Source organism: Mycena indigotica (genome assembly GCF_014461135.1).
Source record: "Mycena indigotica strain 171206Taipei chromosome Unknown Mind.scaff0007, whole genome shotgun sequence".
Classification (NCBI taxonomy): domain Eukaryota; kingdom Fungi; phylum Basidiomycota; class Agaricomycetes; order Agaricales; family Mycenaceae; genus Mycena; species Mycena indigotica.
This window is the reverse complement of record NW_023503006.1, coordinates 1,817,905-1,836,439: the sequence shown is the minus strand read 5'-3', so window position 1 is coordinate 1,836,439 and position 18,535 is coordinate 1,817,905. Positions and strand designations below refer to the sequence as shown.

The 18,535-nt window shown below is 50.5% G+C and overlaps 10 protein-coding genes across 10 annotated transcripts; 5 read left to right on the top strand and 5 right to left on the bottom strand.

The window, feature by feature from the left end:
* Positions 1-275: 275 nt before the first annotated feature.
* On the top strand, positions 276-1,638 carry MIND_00830300 (uncharacterized protein; the record flags this gene model as incomplete). Its single annotated transcript, XM_037364973.1, has 3 exons — positions 276-590; positions 636-905; positions 958-1,638. The coding sequence occupies 3 exons, from the start codon at positions 276-278 to the stop codon at positions 1,636-1,638; spliced, it is 1,266 nt and encodes a 421-aa protein (XP_037218215.1).
* Positions 1,639-2,229: 591 nt separating this feature from the next.
* MIND_00830200 (putative glycosidase C21B10.07) lies at positions 2,230-3,799 on the top strand (the record flags this gene model as incomplete). The annotated part of the gene is made up of 10 exons (XM_037364972.1): positions 2,230-2,549; positions 2,599-2,799; positions 2,850-2,898; positions 2,946-2,966; positions 3,020-3,102; positions 3,156-3,303; positions 3,352-3,432; positions 3,480-3,567; positions 3,621-3,677; positions 3,726-3,799. The coding sequence occupies 10 exons, from the start codon at positions 2,230-2,232 to the stop codon at positions 3,797-3,799; spliced, it is 1,122 nt and encodes a 373-aa protein (XP_037218214.1).
* Positions 3,800-3,892: 93 nt separating this feature from the next.
* MIND_00830100 (uncharacterized protein) lies at positions 3,893-4,237 on the top strand (the record flags this gene model as incomplete). Its single annotated transcript, XM_037364971.1, has 1 exon — positions 3,893-4,237. The coding sequence occupies exon 1, from the start codon at positions 3,908-3,910 to the stop codon at positions 4,235-4,237; it is 330 nt and encodes a 109-aa protein (XP_037218213.1). The 5' UTR covers positions 3,893-3,907.
* A 1,151-nt stretch (positions 4,238-5,388) lies between these two features.
* On the bottom strand, positions 5,389-6,206 carry MIND_00830000 (uncharacterized protein; the record flags this gene model as incomplete). Its single annotated transcript, XM_037364970.1, has 4 exons — positions 5,389-5,685; positions 5,736-5,927; positions 5,981-5,996; positions 6,058-6,206. 4 exons carry the CDS (start codon positions 6,204-6,206, stop codon positions 5,389-5,391), a joined length of 654 nt encoding a protein of 217 aa, XP_037218212.1.
* A 515-nt stretch (positions 6,207-6,721) lies between these two features.
* Positions 6,722-8,562, bottom strand: MIND_00829900 (Hexose transporter protein; the record flags this gene model as incomplete). The annotated part of the gene is made up of 8 exons (XM_037364969.1): positions 6,722-6,968; positions 7,016-7,196; positions 7,241-7,382; positions 7,429-7,508; positions 7,556-7,934; positions 7,980-8,331; positions 8,380-8,405; positions 8,452-8,562. The coding sequence occupies 8 exons, from the start codon at positions 8,560-8,562 to the stop codon at positions 6,722-6,724; spliced, it is 1,518 nt and encodes a 505-aa protein (XP_037218211.1).
* Positions 8,563-8,818: 256 nt separating this feature from the next.
* On the bottom strand, positions 8,819-10,134 carry MIND_00829800 (uncharacterized protein; the record flags this gene model as incomplete). The annotated part of the gene is made up of 3 exons (XM_037364968.1): positions 8,819-9,640; positions 9,687-9,765; positions 9,818-10,134. The coding sequence occupies 3 exons, from the start codon at positions 10,132-10,134 to the stop codon at positions 8,819-8,821; spliced, it is 1,218 nt and encodes a 405-aa protein (XP_037218210.1).
* Positions 10,135-10,254: 120 nt separating this feature from the next.
* MIND_00829700 (Major facilitator superfamily protein) lies at positions 10,255-12,425 on the bottom strand (the record flags this gene model as incomplete). Its single annotated transcript, XM_037364967.1, has 12 exons — positions 10,255-10,687; positions 10,740-10,795; positions 10,851-10,899; positions 10,945-11,078; positions 11,125-11,182; positions 11,231-11,334; positions 11,389-11,632; positions 11,680-11,824; positions 11,873-12,101; positions 12,154-12,179; positions 12,226-12,269; positions 12,316-12,425. 12 exons carry the CDS (start codon positions 12,423-12,425, stop codon positions 10,255-10,257), a joined length of 1,632 nt encoding a protein of 543 aa, XP_037218209.1.
* Positions 12,426-13,139: 714 nt separating this feature from the next.
* MIND_00829600 (Cytosine-purine permease) lies at positions 13,140-15,085 on the top strand (the record flags this gene model as incomplete). The annotated part of the gene is made up of 8 exons (XM_037364966.1): positions 13,140-13,411; positions 13,459-13,530; positions 13,595-13,759; positions 13,810-13,937; positions 13,986-14,176; positions 14,226-14,485; positions 14,532-14,961; positions 15,014-15,085. 8 exons carry the CDS (start codon positions 13,140-13,142, stop codon positions 15,083-15,085), a joined length of 1,590 nt encoding a protein of 529 aa, XP_037218208.1.
* A 308-nt stretch (positions 15,086-15,393) lies between these two features.
* Positions 15,394-15,942, bottom strand: MIND_00829500 (uncharacterized protein; the record flags this gene model as incomplete). Its single annotated transcript, XM_037364965.1, has 1 exon — positions 15,394-15,942. The coding sequence occupies one exon, from the start codon at positions 15,940-15,942 to the stop codon at positions 15,394-15,396; it is 549 nt and encodes a 182-aa protein (XP_037218207.1).
* A 1,669-nt stretch (positions 15,943-17,611) lies between these two features.
* On the top strand, positions 17,612-18,451 carry MIND_00829400 (Cyanate hydratase; the record flags this gene model as incomplete). Its single annotated transcript, XM_037364964.1, has 8 exons — positions 17,612-17,620; positions 17,671-17,749; positions 17,805-17,878; positions 17,929-18,081; positions 18,136-18,183; positions 18,232-18,267; positions 18,318-18,373; positions 18,421-18,451. The coding sequence occupies 8 exons, from the start codon at positions 17,612-17,614 to the stop codon at positions 18,449-18,451; spliced, it is 486 nt and encodes a 161-aa protein (XP_037218206.1).
* Between the last annotated feature and the right edge of the window lie 84 nt (positions 18,452-18,535).

Here is an 18,535-nt window from a genome sequence, read left to right as displayed (position 1 = left end):
TGTCCTCAAAACGCGCTCAGCTCGGAATCTAGCTCGATCGTCATTAGCAATCTTTTAACGGCGCACTAGCTTTTTCCTTCCAACACACCAGCGTGCAATGAAAGCTCTTGTGAATTTAAAGGCTAATGACAAGATATGATTTAATACGTACACCGGAAAATGACAAGAGCTACTCCTCAATGTCAAGCCATTTCCTTCAAACACAAACAACGACGTCAACGTTGCTGACGACCACGATATAACCTCAAGCTTGGACGACTCCCCACTCATTTCCTATGCCTAAACGCCGTCTTTCCTTGCACTCCATTTTCTCCCCAGAAGGATCCGCGAGCGCATCCAAACATCCGAAAAGCTCCCCTTATTCACACAACACACAACATGACGCTGCTTCCGTCAACAGTCTTGTGGATTCCGATACAGAATCCTTTCTCCTCGATGAAGACCCATTTGCTGATTTGTCGGCTGGTCCAGAATTACAACCATTATCCAATGCTCCTGAGTCGACCTCAGCTTCCACAATCAAACAACGCGCAACAGGTTCGCATCCTTCTTTGAGCACACTGGTAAGGAAAAACATCGCTGCCCCGCATGTAAGTCGCTGGCCCAGCATTATTCTCAGGTTCTCACTAGTTTAGATACCCCATGGCCACGTTGGCGCCAACCTTCCAGCAGAACCGTGGGATATTGCTCCAGCACCAGAACGCCCGCTCACTATACGCTCTATATCTGCTCCAACATCATCTTTACAATCAAGACCGGAAATTCTGCAGTCTCGATCCCTACCGAAACTTTTTGGTGACCAGGAGATCTGTTATGACAGGTCTCGACCATCGAAACCCTTACCTATCCAAACTCGACGCTTTCCTTCACCTCGATACGAATACCAGCATCCAATGCAGTCAATGGTGAGTCTTTGTTACGCCCAATGTCACTGAAGTTCCACTTAATACCATCTAGTCTGCAGACCCCGTTATGCCACTTGTTCCCCCAACTATCAACCCCTTTCCTATCCTTCCTGAGGTCGTCCCCTCTGAACCACTCTCTCTCCTCCTTTCTCAAACACTGCCAGTAAACTCTGACCAAAGCGAGGGCGAGGACGAGCTTGAGTTGCATCGTCTTGGCATTGGATTCGAGTGCCGTCAGACATTCGAGCCTGCGCTTGCGCGCAATGCATCAAAAAAACTGAAGCTGTCTCCGATTGTACTTCCTTGCCATAAACGAGGGCATAGAAGGACAAACGCTTTCCCACAACTTGACATCTCTTTGCCGTCAGTGCATCCTGATGTCGAAACCTCACCCGGCTCAACGACTTGTTTCGATCAAGAGTGGCCGACGGCATCGTTGATGTGCGATACATCCACAACATGCTCTCCCCCAAGTTCGTGGTCCGGCCACGAGAACGACTCTTCCATCTCTGACGATGTGCATCTTCCGTCGATCACAAAGTCACGCTCCGATTGTGGACATGACTTTACCGGCTCCCCTCGTCGCATCGTCAGTCGCAAGCCGTCTTACGAACTCGGGAAGGCGCCCGCACGTCAACGCAGCAGATTGAGAGATCTGGTATGGCGTCGTAAGACTCCGAACGGCGAACCCCAGGTCCCACTTGTTCGTCGACTCTTCTCGGGACCTACTTAGACAATCTGACTGCCAGATCTATACACTCTAGGTGTTGTGTCTACTGTAATACCTATAACCCAGTGTTACCCGTAGAGTAGCCGTTCAACTCGAAATTCGTGACGTCTGGTCACGTTGTGTGCCGCTTACTTAGCCTTCGGTCCTTACGCCGAATTCAACAACCTACACTGGCATCAACGATGAAAGCGCCAAGTCAACGGCAGGTCTGATTGCGGAGGGATTGTTGGTTTTTGAGGAGGTTGGTCGGTGTGGACTCTGTGTCACTTGACGTTGATCGCGTGCTAATAGCATCTCAGCTGCGCTCACAGAAAATGCGGTTGTACTTAGCAACGACAAGAGTCGACCGATGCTACTCCACTCGTTTCTTCGCAAGCTCAAAGCTGGCGGGTCACCCGATGTTCTGTACATATGGCCTTGTCCTAGGCAGTTCCGCGGTTGGCCTGTTGAAAACTCGGCGCTCTTTAGGGCATTGGTGGAAACTCGGCGCCTGTGAGTGCGGCGCAGTCTGGATTTGTGATACTCGAATATCTTCTGCATAACGACGGAATTCAGTTGTCGACGGCGACACTTCGGAACCTCTGGTCATCGGTGATGCTCCTCCGCGTGAACGCTCATCATCCGACTCGAAGAAGCGGTGGTTGTGGTGTTTCCCATTTTGGGGCATGCATATACGCGTGTTGCTGCCAAACTGACTGGCAAGCTCGATGGTATATAAGGAAATATTCATGGAAGCGCCTTGGACGATCCGAGCCCCCTTCAACCATGAAGCAATCCGTTGGACTCTTATCGCTTGTTTCCGCCATCGCACCGGTCCTTGCTGGGACCTATTCGCGCACTCAAAATATTGTCGGAACTGGCTTCTACAACGCGTTTGAGTTCGAAGCTATTGGTGACCCTACACAAGGCAGAGTGTATGCCCTTCATCTGACCTATCCAGTTGCGATTGCTGACAAATTGCAGTAACTATGTCGATAGAGCCACGGCACAGGCTCAGAACCTAACATTCGCCTCAGCCGACAAGTTCGTCCTTCGCACAGACGCCACAACAGTCATCGGCGACGGCAGTCCGGTGGGGAGGAACTCTGTTCGTATCAGAACAACAGCTACATATACCACCCATGTTGCCGTCTTCGATATTCAGCACATGCCTCAGGGCTGTGGGTTCGTTGTGTTCAGTCGCGAGCCTACCCAGTCGCTGATACGCACCGAAGCACGTGGCCCGCCGTTTGGGAAACTGACGAGGACAGCTGGCCTAGAGGGGTACGTTTACTTCTATGCGTTTGTGGGCTTTCAATGACGCTTTTCAGGGGGAAGTAGATATTCTTGAGGTGACGTCATGTCTCCAGGTTATCTTATCGAAACCTCATTCTGTACTTATCAGGGTGTCAACGATCAAGGCCCCAATCAAATAACGCTGCATACATCTCCAGGTTGCACGATGCCCGCATCTCGAGACCAAACTGGGTATGTTTTGTGGGACCAAATATATATATCTTCGGCCGCTAACCGACCATTAGGACAAGTTTACAACTAGACTGCGACACGAATGTGAACAACAACGTCGGCTGTGGAGTAAACGCTGTTGTCCCAACCAGCTATGGCCCCACATTCAATGCTAATGGGGGAGGTTGGTATGCAGTCGAAAGAACGAACTCATTCATAAACGTAACTTCATTCCGTCATTCTCAAAGTTCGTGCTGATGTTGGTGCAAGGTTTGGTTCTGGTCGAGGTCTGCTGGAAATGTCCCTGCTGATGTCGCCCAAGGCGGCTCAAGCGTGGACACATCTACCTGGGTATACCTCTTAGTCCAAATGCTGTCCACGCCTGACTGTTTCAAAAGGGAACACCAACTGCCAACTTCCCCTCCACAAGCTGTAATATTCCGGAATTCTTCTCGCCCAATAACATCATCATCAATCTTACCTTATGTTCGTGCCGGTGCATCATCATGCGTTGAAGTTGCTTAAGCATTATTTTCCAGGCGGTGACTGGGCTGGCTCCGTTTACCCAGCTTCGGGATGCCCAGGGACTTGCAACGGTCAGTGAAATCATTTCGTTGTCCGTCCCAATGCTAAGACAAGACTAGAATTCGTCGACAAGAATCCCACCGCACTGGCGGCGGCGTATTTCGAGTTCAACTCTATTAACGTTTATCAGTAAAGGAAGCCCATTCAAGTGTATCCAGTAGGCTACGTAGTAGACCATGTATATAATTTAAAATCGCATCATTACTCAGGCCATCAGTGGAATTTTGTTCCGAGCCACATCATGTCCGACTCAGACCATCCAGAGACTCTCGATGACTCTTTGAGTCTACACTCTCTCGCTTCCTCCCTCCCCCTCGATACCGACCGATCAGTGTCTTTCTCAGATACCAGCCCTAGTATCATGATGACGGTCCCACCCCATCTTCGCCGCAAGGGCGCAGCATTTCTCAGGTTGGAGGAAAGCCAAGATGAGCTCGTCAATACGAAAGTACGCAATGCGGTTCGGGCGCATGCCGCGTTGAAGAAGCAACTCGAAGAAGATGTCGCGTTGGAGACGGCGAGCGTTCAAGTTGAGAGCACTGGCAGTCACGCGCGCATGGTGGAGGACTGACACTGTGTGTATACGAGCACTAGTACTAGGGTGAAACCAAAATACTATTAGTACCAGTTACATCTCCCTCTGTAAAGTGACCTATCGTTCCACGTTTTGCTCAATCCTGGCCTAATCATACAGACTGATACATAAGCCCCAGAAAATGATACATCTTCTAGGTCGAATTTTAGTCGGATCTATGTTTTTTACATTAGAACTGGAAGACACTGGCACACCACACTCCACAGATACTAAAGTCACGGTCTGACTGACTGACTCGGAGCTCATGTGCATATACATAGTAGGCAACTAATCAAATGTTTGTCCATTGTCAATGGGCTAGGTAGACAATAGTGTTCCAAGAGTCATTTGCCGTGACTCTGACTAATCTGAATCTTGTCAAAACCCATATCTTCATTGCCAACCTATCGAGGTGTTCAATCTCAGTGCAATTTGTAGTGTCAGTGTAGTGGAGGTATCTTTTGGTAGTAAACTGGGACAATAGCAAGCCGTGTGGGTCTGTATTTAGAGGTTGGAACTTCCTTTATCCCGCCTAGCTCAATCGGATAGAGCGTCAGACTTTTACAGACCCTTGTTTAAGGCATCTGAAGGCTGCGAGTTCGACCCTCGCGGTGGGCTATGATAGTATAGTGGCTTTGGCCATAGATTTTTCTTTCTTTCTTTTCCTTGTCCATCGTGTGACCGCGGCAACGACATCATTAATATTGACGCATTCGAGCCAACCAGCGTAACGAATCTATCCTTGGCATCGAAAAATCACACCTTCCGGATCTTTGGCTAGTTGACTATTTCCCGACGGACTCAATCGTCGCTACGCAGATGTGTGTTTGAGTCACGGCTTGGCCGTGTGGCGATCCAATCGACTGCGTGCCATGTCGTATCCTTCTTGGGAGAAGGCATTTAGTTCAACTCAATAGCAGTTTGCGGGATGATATCTAAATCGTGATGCCCAGCAGAAATAGCACGCAAGAATGAGACCAAGATCCAAGAAAAAAAAATTCCCTGCTACACGACTGAAGCATGTAGATTGTACGTGAATACAATTTGGCAAAAGAGAGAGGTGCGCCTAGCGTTTAGTCCTTCTTCTCAATGTCCAATCCCCCAAGATTCCCAGCGATGAAAACGGCCAAGCGACAGACGGACTGCTCTCACAGCAGGAGACCAGCGAAGAGGCCAGCCGCGCAAGCGACGATGCCAGCCAAACTGGCACGGCTCATCGAGGCGGCGTTTGGTGGAGGAGTTCCGGATGCACCCGGGGGGGTAGATCCAGATTGAGAGGCCCCAGCAGCGCCGCCGGCCCCGCCAGCGGGAGCACTGGCACCGCCACCGGGGGCACCCGCACCACCACTTGCGCCACCAGCAGTGCTACCAAGCGCCATTGCCTTCGCTTGGTAAGCCTCGAAGCTCTTCTCCCCGGGTTTGGCATTCACGGCGAAGACCATGCCCTGTGGGAATACATTAATGCGCTGAAACTTGTGGGGAAAAGCGAACGCGCCTTGTTGCAGTGGGACACGGGGTTGGTTTGGGAGCAGAAGAACCAGAGAGCTGCGGAGGCATTGTTGACGGTGAAGCTCCATTCAGGGATGGCTTTCGCATCGGCCGCAACGGGCTGGAAGCCCGACGAGATACCCTCAATCGGGGTCGCCTGGCGGGTACAGGGGTCGGCAAAGGTGGACTGAACGACGCTCTGGAAAGAAGCATGTCAATAAAGACGTTGACAACCGTAGACAGGCGACGTACGTGGTTCTTGGACAAGCTAAAAGAAGAAGAAAAAGTCGAGTTAGAAAGAGACGAAGGGTCGAGTGAAGACGACGCACAATTGGAAGGAAATAGTGTCGCCTTCAGCAGCAGTTACGCTGTTCGGAGTGAAAGTCAAGGCCTGTTGGTCGCCGACCTTGACCACAATGTTGGCCGCAGACGCGACAGAGACGAGGGAAGCAGCAGCGGCAAGTGTGGAGAAACGCATGGTGTTTGTTGAAAGGGTGTAAAGGCGGAGAGCGCTGCTCTGACCGGTTTCGAAAAGGTGAAAGGGGGAGGGAAAGTGGAAAAAAACGCCGAGCCCGACCGGCTCTTATCTGGTTGATGAATGAAATCACGTGCTGTTATTGATGTTGCCATTGGATACAACCCTTTGTGTGGATCTGGATTCTCTGAGCCAATTGCGCGCCAATTACGGCGCGCATCATAAAGACAGCGACGACCATCCATTAGGATTTATCGAGTACAATACGGTCCTCTGGATACTTCACAGAGGCCGCAAGTACGTGGATCGGCAAACCTTGGGCTTGGCGAACCTCCTCCGACATCGGAACGAATGTGGACAGCAATGTAGCTGCCACAGCATCCGCCGTGAAGGACGAGTTGGTCAACCTGAGCCAAGTTGAGGCAAATTTGAGGTTGACGTGGAAATCAGTGTTCAACAATCAGACACCACGCAGGCAAACATCTGAGAAAGTTACAAATCAACAGTGCCCAAGCTACTTACTGCTTCTCGTCGTCCACATATACCTTCTCTGAACTCCCCCTCATAACCCGAATCAAATCCGGTGCGTCGGTATGCTTCTCCCCATCCAGTACTTCATCGATCTCCTCCAACGTCTTGCCCTTTGTTTCGACCCAGTACCACAGAACGAATGGTATTTCCAGCAAGTTCCATGCGGCGTTTATGATGTACATTTTCCATCCAATTGCTGCAAGCGCGATTGGGAATGAGAATACGGCCATCAAGCTTTTAAGGGTGAGTTCACGCGAAAAAATCAACAATCATCAACTCACGCAGTCCCATTGAGAGCAAGTTGGAGCACGCCCATCCCGTTGGCCCGAATCGCGTAGTTCAGCACTTCTGGGGGATAGACATAGAGAAGCGGTGTCCACCCAAAGCTGTAAGCTCCCATGAACAAGAAGATGCACGCGACCGTCGCATATATCCCTGCGTTATTCGTCGAGTTACCATATGCTGGGTGCTTCTTAGTAACGCTATCGACAGAACAAAGCACGCACTCTTCGTCAAACCTCCAACAAGAAAGAGGAATACCGTAAGTGTCGTTATGCTGATAACAGCTGTTGGCTTTCGTCCCAACCGTTCGACATAGTATGTGCCAACCAGAGAGCAGACGAGACAGAATGCGTTGAGAATGATATTCTAGGCAGATATCAATTTGTGGCTTATTCTTTGTGATCGTCCATACAATTTGGAGTTGGGTTGTTTGGTTTGTTATGCCTGCATTGTCGAGCATCTGGCCCAGATAATATGACACTATAACGTTCCCTGTAGCATCGTGAGATGTTGCGGAAGCGTCAAACCAAGATAGTCACCTGCAACAGTGCTAAACACAGCTACCGATGTGCAGAGGACGACACGTTTCCTCGCAGAAGGAGTCTTGACCATCTGCTTGAGAGACAACGGTCGGGGTAGACTCTTTTCGAATTCCAGTGTGTCAATGATTTCCTTGTATTGTGTCAACACGACCGGATCACTGACGTCCCCGTCCGCATGTGTAAGAGCGACAACCTTCAAGGCTTCCTCTGTTCGACCATGGTATGCAAGCCATCGAGGCGACTCGGGAATGAAGGGTAGAATAAGGATGCACATAATGCTGAAAGCGCCTTGAACGACCGAAGGTATTCGCCATGCCCATGTGGACTGCATAAACGACGTTCCATATGTCACTCCAGCCGCGATAAGACCGCCAACCTAGCCTTGCGTCAGAAAAATATTGCTAGGCCCAAGGACTCGCACATAATAAGCGTCGTTGAATATACCCAGCCCCCAGGCACGCCATTTCATTGGAAGCGTCTCCGCAAGGTAGGCCGGGCCGGTGAGGGCACTTGCTGTTGTGCCAAATCCGATGAGAATACGTGCCGCCACGAACATTGCTATATTCTGGGCAGCCGTTTGCAGAATCACCGCAACAAGGGTGATGACAGCAGCCCAGAAGAGCGCTGGCCGACGACCAAGAATGTCGGTCACCTTGTTGAACGAAACTCCCGCAAGGATGCCCCCGATCCACACTGATGCAGTGTTGAGCGAGGTCGTGACTGTGTTGAGCTCAAAGTAGTCCGTGTAAGATGAGAGAATATTCAGTCCGTTTCTGTGCCATCGTCAATGCTTTTCAAGGCGGCCTATCTCAGCGACGCACATCATAGAACCATCGTAGCCAAAAGTCTTTGCCCCATATTATTTGACTTCTCAGCGTTGGGAGAGGGCGTACCGTGGATGTGATAAGCGAACACCCAACCAGGAGCGCGCAAATCAAGGCAGACGAGTGCGGCACCCTGTTCTGAACGGGGAAAGGCAGAATCGTGCCAGAAAAAGCTCGCATAGTCGTCGAGGGAGCTGGGGAGAAAAGGCTGCCATTCCTGAGAAAAAGATCTAGGTTCTCTCTGGTTTATCGTGGTCTTTCTTTAGAGAGCTTCGATTCAGACGGGAGCAAGGGTCGGCAAGTCACGTGGCCATGATTTATTTCTGGATGATACCAAAATTGACCGCCATTTCTGTGGCATATTGCTCGATATAATGTGTTGGAAGTGCACTTGCACTTGTACAATTACTGGTACATCAATGTTTTCCTATCCTGCTTACATAGGCTCTTCTCCAACGTTGAGCATCCACCACCCAGAACGCGGCTGCAACGTATCGCTTCCTGCGCCGACCACGGTTGCTCCTACATGACCAGCAATAAGCTCAGTTTTCATCTTCACCTGCCGCTCCTGGTCGAAACAGAGCATGTTCACCCGCGCAGTCGACGCCGGGACCGTTGGTGAGATGAGTGGAAACCGGACGCCCCCCAAAACAAGAGGGACTTGATCTTTCTGGAGTCTCCCTTGCATATTCCGGAACGTTTTCGGAGTACCCATATCATAAATACGTTTGCCTTGCTCGTCCCAGAAGCAGAACGTCGTCAGCCATCCAGAAAGTGTCTTGATAGTCCTAGAGCCAAACCTCCCTGCCTGTTGGACGGCACGCATCCAAAAGTCTTTGCTTCCCTGAGCTTCAGGATGGTCAAAGCACTCAAGAATATGGTGGACCACAATCGTGAGAAGCGCTCCCCATTCGGCGGCCTCGGCCCCATACATCCCCAATCTCCCAACCCGACGTAAAATCTCTTCCCAATCAGTGCGCTCTCCTAGTAACGTCACAGAGGGAAAACCACAACCCATGCGCATGACGAATTTGAAGTATTGTTTCGTTGTCGCCATCATCGTGAGGGAGGCAGTCGCAGTGTCATTTGACGTCGTTGTGGTGAATTTTGGCAGGAACCACTCTGCGAGTTCCTTGTCAACCAGTTGCTCTTGCATCCGGTCAACGAAGAGACGGGCGAACAGGCCAGGAGGGAGGTCATTGAAACTATGAGGTGTAATGTCCAACACGACTTCTGTTTTACCCTCGTGGGCCACAAACTACGATGTGTTGGAAACCAAACTATTGAGTGAAAACGGTGCTCACAAGATGTCGCAGCTCTTCCGCGTGTCCCACAACAAAGAAGCTTAATTGCGTCAAGATAGCCTGCCAAAGGTCATCAGGCCTGGAAATGTTCAAGTTCATGCGTGATTTCCAATGTATGGCGTTGTACTCACCGAATCACTAGATGTAAGTCTTGTTGGAATGCGCGCATGACGCAATGAACAAAGCCGCCGCCGTAGACAACCACAGTGTCCTCGTCATTGAAGGAGGATGAGACGATGGGACGGGTTTCGGTGACTACTGGCTGTTGCCACAGCTGAGCCATTTGCACTCCATACTGAGGATGTTGTTCAAAGTACCCCTCTGACTCCCCGTCCTTCGAGTTTTTCCAAGCAGTCGATGCGGCACTGAGGATTTCACGCGAAGATGTGAAAGCCACGTCGGTGTTGGTCCCAACAATCTCCGGCTGGGGCTTCACTACAACAGGCATCGTGAAAATCGGAGGTCAGCTGGATCCAAGATGGGGGTTAAGGCGAAATGAGTTTGAATGGCCGTCATGGTTAAGGAGGGAGTCAAGCTGGTTGATCGCATCAAATATCTATGTATTACATCAACCACCAGGTTTATCTTCTTCAACACCAACTTCCTCGTCTTTCGCTTGGATATCAGTCTCCTCCAACGGGCCCTGCTCGCCAATGCGGATTCGGTGCATGAACATCGCAGATAGTAAGGCAAGGCCAGCAACAGGCACGCCTAACACGAATACGACCTTCAAGCTCCCAGTGTATGCCCTAACTATTCCAGGAATGAGTGCACTAGGCACTCTTTGGTCGGTGTAAATGGACGTCGGAGAGTCACGGATAATGGAAACAATGTCTGCGGGTGCCGCCGGCGCGTTCGTGTTGATGTTGGTCGAAAGTGTGGACGATAAGACAGGCGTAGCGACAGCCAGACCGATTGTGCCTCCCAGCAACTGGAAGAGCGTAGCGAGGGAAGTAGCTTGCCCGATCAATTGTATAGTTTTGGGCGAGTTGAACTCAAATCTGTATGGGGGTTGGACAACGATAAGGAGACAGGAAAACCCAAGGAACGAACTGCAGAGCAAGCAAAGCGGTTTGCATTCCAGTGCCGACGCCGAGGCCAACTATGAGCTGGAGCACTACTAGCTCAGGAGTTGATGTAGAGACGTCGATCGTAAAAAAGTACTCCGGAGCCGACGGCCACAAATATCGGAGACAGGACAAGAAGATGCCAACTGACGAGGGTCAGTCAAGCAGGTATACGATAGCTCAAAACGGACTAGAATTTCATCCATGAAATGATCTGAGCCGCGCCAAGAATAGCGACAGAAACTCCAATGAGGAAAGGCAGCAAATCCACCCCCGATTTGATAGCGCTATGCTCACGAGCGGCTTGATAGTATATGGGAATGTACTGAAACGATTAGAGCCGCCTAAGATGGCCACGAAAAAAAACATACGAAAGAGAACAGCAGGAAGCAAAAACGCAGAAGGAAAGTGTAGAGCATCATGGCGTAGCTGTTGAATGTTAAAAGAAGACATCAAGCTAGAAAGAAAAATGTCTACATGGACAATGAGTGGAAGATGGCGGTTGGGCTCATCGCTTTGTCACCGAGACGCTTTTCCCAGACGATTAGGGCGGCAGTCAGAAGGACCGCCAGAACCAGACACTGTTTTTATGTTTTAGTCGGCAGAAAGGACACTCATAATAGAAGAACCCTGACAATGATGACGGCCTTGTCGTTCCAGGGTTTTTGGTTGCCGCCCCATTGTAATGCCAGCACCAATGTTGTCAACGCGGACGATATCAACAGAACACCAATGAAATCCATCTCGGATACCTGGCGGAGAAGGTCTGGCCAAGAGCGTTTGGTGGGATCAGCGCCAATTGGCGGTGACGATTCAAGAAGGAAAAATACGCCGACAAGCGAGACAAAGCCAACTGGAAGATTGATGAAGAAGCACCATCTTGGAGCGCATGAGGGTTCTATGTTAAACGATGACTTGTTACCCACCTCCAGCTCAAGTTTGACGTGAAAGCACCACCGATAATCGAGCCGAGCACAACGGAAATTTGGAAGACGGCTCCGAAGATACCGAATAGTCGTGGGCGGTCTTCCAATCTCGTGACCTGGTACATAACTTGGAACATCGCAACCCCTGCTTTCGCTCAATCTATCGCCCCAAGAACGTAGAAGTTCCACTCACATATGCCTGCTGCACCCAGCCCACTGACAGTGCGACCAGCTATTAGATGGTTCATGTTCTGCCCGACTCCGCAGACGAGGGAGCCAAGCTGAAAGATGACAATAGAGATGAACAGCATCCACTTGGCAGAGAATATGCGGAGCAGTTGTCCATATGGCAGAAGGAATACAGCCTGTGCGAGCAGGAACGAGGTTGAAACCCATCCTTGCAACGTAAAGGCATCGAAATCCTGAGGAGCATTGAGTAAGCGAAGCAGATATACTGGTGTTGTGGATACGAACGGATGCAATGCGCGGAAGGGCCGTCGCTAGAAGACAATTCAAGCGCTGCATGCACAAGTTAGACATACACACCTAAGATTGTCTGGTCTAATGCCATTACCAGCACAGACAGTAACCTGCAAATATTGAGTTGGGAGTACGAGAAAATTTTTCCAAAATTACATCGCAGTGAATGCGACAGCCAGTCGTCGCCCAGTGAGAATGGTCATATTCAAGTTCTGCGTCGGCTGTTCGCCTTCAACAACATTGGAGGGAGTAGTGGAGGTCTCCATAAGGTGCGGGTTGTATCTGGGAGACTATTTGCCGGCTCCTGGTACTTAAAGGCTGAACAAACAAAAAAGTCCGGTTCCGATTCTGACTGGGTTGATGATGCCGCGACCAAGTCGAAGCGAGGCGTGGTAAATCAAAGTGGAACAACTAATCTCATGGGTCGAGTCGTACTGGCCTAGGGTTCAAATCGGGTCCGGTTCAGAAGTTCTCGTACCAGACGAAACACTGTGTTTGGCTCTTGATAGAAAAGCACTGCGTTTCTTCCGTTTGCTTCCCGATCTGTGGCCCGGGGGGCTCTGAGTCAAGACTCTTGCAGTCTCCGAAGTATGTCCCGTATACATCGTGGTGGCTGGAGTGGAACAAGGTAAAAGTTACACTAGTGTTACACTTGGCACGCAAGATTGATGCCGAAAGCAAACTTGAAGAACCTTTGCATCCGACCACCATGAAAGAGACCATCGGAGCGTTCCCCTCAAAGCCAGCCGCATACGCGACTGCATACCGTCTGTCCTATTCGAGCCTCCTCGGGCGAAATTTTTTCTGAAAACAACTGCAAAGCTGGCTGACCCCTTGAGATTGTGGGGAATGCTTAGCTACATTCGGCTTATCTGGGATACGGATGGCTCCATGCGGCGAACTACTAATAATAGCCTGAGCGGGGTTATTCTTAATGGACTTCAAGTCCGACATCCACTTGCCGTTGCATTCGTTCTGCCATGTCCTCGACCTCGCTGAATGACAAGGAGAAAAATCCAAGCCCAGAGCACGAGACAACAGAGGCCTCTCTGGATAATGCTTTCATCAAACGATTCCCATTCGTGGGTCGGGTGCTCAGCCGGCTGTTTGCTAGTGGGGTTGAAGCGAGGGGCGTCGAAAGAGTCCCAGAGGATGAACGAGAAGTCAAGAATATGTGGAACAAGTCCGTTGCTATCCTTTCAGCTTCCCGTCAACTGCTGACCGTCATTGTCGGTAGTTTGCTCATGTGGTGGTTCGCAGTCCGTTTGTGCTTGATCTTGAAGGCAAACCATCTCTTAGGTCTGTCAACACGGTCCTCACCACACTCCCCATTGGTGTTCTGGCCCAAGAATTCTTTTTTCTCACTCTCCCGTGCGTACTCAACGTACTCAACCGTCTGTCAATCATTCTGTATTGATTTTTTCTCTTCTTTTAGGCACGCAATTGCGACCATCTTCTGCTTCACCGCTCTCGGGGCCGTTCTCACATCCTTCATCTCCACTTTGGGCCCACGAACTGGCCTCCGTACTATGATCATAACACGTTACAGTTCAGGCTACATCGGCTGCACCATCTATTCCATTCTCAATATACTCACTCAGTAAGTCTCGTTCACTTCAAACGAAACGCTTCGACCGATGCAACATGTAGACTTGGCTTTTCTGTAACCGCCGTCATTTTGGGCGGGCAAACACTCGCTTCCATCAACCCGGGCACCCTACCGCTGGTCGCAGGGGTAGTGATCGTCGGGATATGTAGCCTAGTCCCTTGTTTTATCGGTGAGATATTCGCTAGTCGCAGAGCATGTAGTCTGGAACTCAGTCTAGGTTACAACATGGTTCATCACTACGAGCGTTATGCTTGGATGGTGCTTTTTGTCGTTATGATCATGCTCCTTGGCCTAGGTGCGCACGCCGGCTACGATATAGACGCACAGAAACCTTTTGAGGATAAAGGAAGAGCTCTTTCTTCTGATATCCTCAGTTTTGGTGGTATCGTCTTTGGCTCGGTGGCTGGGGTGGGTCTTGTTGCATTCTATTCAAGAACTATTGACACAGCAATCATAGTGGGCGCCTGTCGCTGCGGACTACAACTGCAGACTTCCAGTCAATACATCCACCGTTAAAGTCTTCACTCTGACTTTCTTTGGCTTGTTCATCCCCATCGCGTTTGTTGAAATTCTGGGAGCTCTCCTCATGACCATAACGAGTGAGGCATATACTGAAGCTTTCAAAAACGGCGGTACTGGAGGTCTTCTCGGTCAACTTCTCTCTCCGTGGCATGGCTTTGGCAAGTTCATTCTTTTCCTCTTAGCATTCTCCGTGATGTGTGTCCCCTCTCTGCCAGTTCTTGATCAACTTACACTTCCCTAGTGCCAACAACGTCCCCAACACTTACTCTGCAGCACTCTCCATCCAAGCACTCGGGCGTCCGTTCGCCAAAGTTCCGAGATTCCTGTGGACTTTGATCATTTTCATTGCCTACACCGTCGCGGGTGTTGCTGGTCGCGAGCATTTTGCCGAAATCCTTTCCAATTTCCTCGCTATCCTCTCTTACTGGACCGCCTTCTTCATCGTCATCGTTGCCGAGGAACACTTCCTGTTCCGGCGCCCTGGGGGTAAACTTGGAGGGTACAATTTAGACGACTGGGATGCGCCGTCCAAGCTTCCCCTGGGCATTGCGGGGGTGTCGGCGGGCTGTTGTGGGGTAGCGGGGGCTGTGGTCGGGATGGCAGAGGTTTGGTACACTGGCCCAATTGGTGTCAAGGCTGGAGCAGAGTTCGGTGCCGATCTTGGGTTTGAGGTGCGAGTTTTCTAAGCCGACCATTCCTTCCATTCTAAACCAGGTGATGTAGCTTGCTGCCGCATTTGCAGGCGTAACATTCCCTCTCTTCAGATGGATTGAGATACGTTATACCGGGCGGTAGCATCGTGGCGTTGTACATATTTCTCCAGATTACCTTGATCCGGCTTATACTCTTGCTCAAATATGTTCACGACCAGTTGCGACCCATCTTCCCAAACGGCTTCCGCATACTCTTGCTCCTTCGGATGCTGTGCATTTGAGAAACCCATATCCAGGTCATAGAAGCATTCAAAGTTTCGAGTTTGAGATTCTGACCACCAGTCTGCCTACAATACGAGGTACAGATTCCAGTCCGGAAAAATCACAATATGCACAAATATTATTATTAATAACGTAGATTTTGAAATACAAACGATGTTGTTCCAATAATTAAGCTTCCTCGCCTTCTTTCCCATCGACTGCGGGTGTGTCGTCCGTCGTAGGGCCTGCCTTCTCACCGTTGCACATAACCGACCCAGAGCCTCCAGCTGGCTCAGTTTTCTCATTCACGTCCGTCGGCGTCCCCTCCGAGTCTCTGATAGGTTTGGCGTTAGGCAAAGACTCCATCCAAGCCGCTATCTGAACCAAAAACTCGGGTTTTTCTGCGTAGGCCTGGTGCGAAGCAGTCCGATTCTTGTAGGGCCGTATGAGGGTCCTGCGGCGTAACAGGTTCGCCCATTCACGTTCTCCTACCAGCGCAATGGCGTGTAGCATCATCGCTCGATACTTCACTTGTTCAGGAAGCAACTCTTCGTTCGCCAAGTCGAGGAAATTCTTCCCGATCTCCACCCGATTTCTCACTATCGCGATCTCATTCTCTATATCCGTCATTTCGAGGGTGAGTTGCGTGAAGAGAGCCTGCATGGAAGTCGCGTATGTTGGCGAGCCCCTTGTCATTTCCACTCTTTGCGCATGACCAATTGTACAGGCGAGTTGCATGTCCGCTAGGTTTATTCGCTCCTCGAGAGCGAATATCTCCGGATCTGCGCAAATCGCCGTGAGATCACGAGTAGTTGATTTGTTACGCTCTGTGGGCTGCGTCTAGAATGGAGTTGGAGATAGAGGCTAGCCACGTACTTCTGCGCGGCCCGGGTGGGATAGTACCGGAGCTTCGGGGTTGTCGACCTCCAGCAAAATCCAAGTTAGAGTCTCGGTCGAGCAAAAAACGCCGCAATGTTTCTAGTTGGAGCTGATGAGGAAGGGAGACGCGGAAAGAAAATGCAAGTATGTACGGTCAATGCGATAGTTCCAACGCTGAAGTTTCGCGGTCGCGTTCAATGCATCCTCATATTCACGCTCCAAACGAATGTCGTCGTAGTTCAATTTAACGACCGTCTTGTAACTGCTGCGGAGACGACGAGCGAGGTCTTCGATGCGAGCGAGCGAGGGGGGGTGGCTGGGCCATGGTAAAGAGCGCTTTTGCACGTGAGGGTGGCGCCGCGGAATGGGTCAGGATGGGTCTCAGTCTCAGGTTGGGCCGGAGAAACAGATCATTTTGGTTGAAGATTGACAAGAACCGAGTGTAGACGATAAATGGAGACATATTTATCGACCTGGAAGGACATTGAGGATAAGTATACGCACTGGAGGGGAGATGGTCTGGGGAGAGGGAATGAAGGAGTATTTGATCGTTCTGATTCAATCGATCAGCAATGCTTTGATCTTGATGGTATGCGTGATGGTGTCACAACCACCGACTCTTTCTCTTAAACCACCATCTTTCAACCACTACCGCAGTATCATCATGAGTATGTCCGCAGCTCTTTTACTGTACTGTACTGGACTAACTATTCTCGACACTATGTTACCCTGCCCCAGTGGCCCTTGGCCGCCACTCACCACCACTCTGCACTGTTGGAACGTTTTCGACCAGGCGATAACTGGGCTCCTCGAGTCATCATCTTCGCCGACAAGGCTGTCACGAGTCCATGCAGTGAGAGCAGGGACGGATGGGCAGGCCATGCCATGCTGTGCATCTTTTGAAAGTCGAAAATGTCTGCACGGGTAGGATGTGGCCTCTGACTCTTCCGTGCGACTGCCTTGTACCAGCTCACAAGACCGAGGGGGTTCGCTCTTGGTACATTATACCTGAACCTTTACCGAAGACGTCCGCGTCACGACGGGATCCTTGAAAGCGTTGGGTGGTGGCTCGTCGGGGTTTCAGGTTTGACCCTTCACTTCTTCGACATGTTAGTTGTTTTGTACCTCGTGTCTGTTTGCTTCAAAATGTATCTTGCTTCGTGATTCCCAATTGCTCTCAGCTAAGACGTCGTCGGCTAATCTGTGATGTGAATCGTATCCTCCTTTGCAACTCTCATCATCTTCCTCGAGTGTGCTTATAATATTCTGCTCTGAGTCTACTGCAAACTTACTTCCGCTGGATCGCAAATGTACCAAAGCGGAGAACTCTCCGAATACTCACGATTGAAGTTTGGAATCTGTCGATATGAACGATTCAACAAACACAACCTTCTCTCAGCTTCCTACACTCGCCGGGTCTCGGACTCCCATTCAACCAGGAACCCTCTGACCGGCTCACGGGACTCCGCTCACAAATACATCCCAATTGCCATTTCCCAGGGTAGAGCGTCTTGGCTTAGTCCACAACATGTCTGCTGTGAGTGGCCTGTCCATCCCCCTCTCATCCAGTCATGAACGCAACTGCAGTCTGTCTCATCCACCAGCGCCCCGTACTCCGAGCTCCCCGCTGCAAACGTCAAGTTGTTCGAAGCAAAGGCCCGCAAAGGTTGTTCTCACGAGTAGAGGTCGTCGGTTTTACTAAATATATCGCGCTATTGTAGGTGCGACGTTCGATGAGATCGCCAAGGCGGTCGGGAAGGACGAAATCTGGGTCGCCGCAGCGTTCTACGGCCAGGTAGGCTATTTTATACGTACCATGAATATTAAACAGTTATAATCATGAAGGCGAAATTTGCGCCGGAGGACCTGCAGAAGGTGTCCGAGTTCCTGGGACTCGAGCAGGCGTCGCTCGATGCTGAACTTGGTGCACACTGGTGGCCTAACCGGGGACTCGGCCCGATGCCGCCGACCGACCCGGTTTTGTATCGGCTATACGAGGTGCGTTGGGCTGTGTACGGTGCCTTTTTTTCGTGGGATTGAGTAGGAATATAGGCGGTGCTGGTCTATGGACATGCCATCAAGGCCGTCGTTCATGAGAAGGTATTTTGGTTCCCACTGCCACCATCCATGCTTCTGAAAGGCGCTTAGTTTGGGGATGGAATTATGAGCATGATCGACTGCACTGTACGTTGTTCCTCGCTGTTGAGTTTTCTTACCAATGTGTTGTCGCTCAGGTCACCGTAGCGAAGAAGGAACATCCTAAGGGAGACCGTGTTGTGCTTACTTTCGAGTACGTGTCCGTTGTCGTGATTTTATACCAGCTAACAGGGTCTGCAGTGGCAAGTTCCTCCCGTACGCAAAGTGGTAGTTTTTGAATTGTGTAAATTTTGTACTCGATAAGATATGTATCACCGGATCGACCGGCAATCTTTTTCCGTGTTTACTTCTGCCC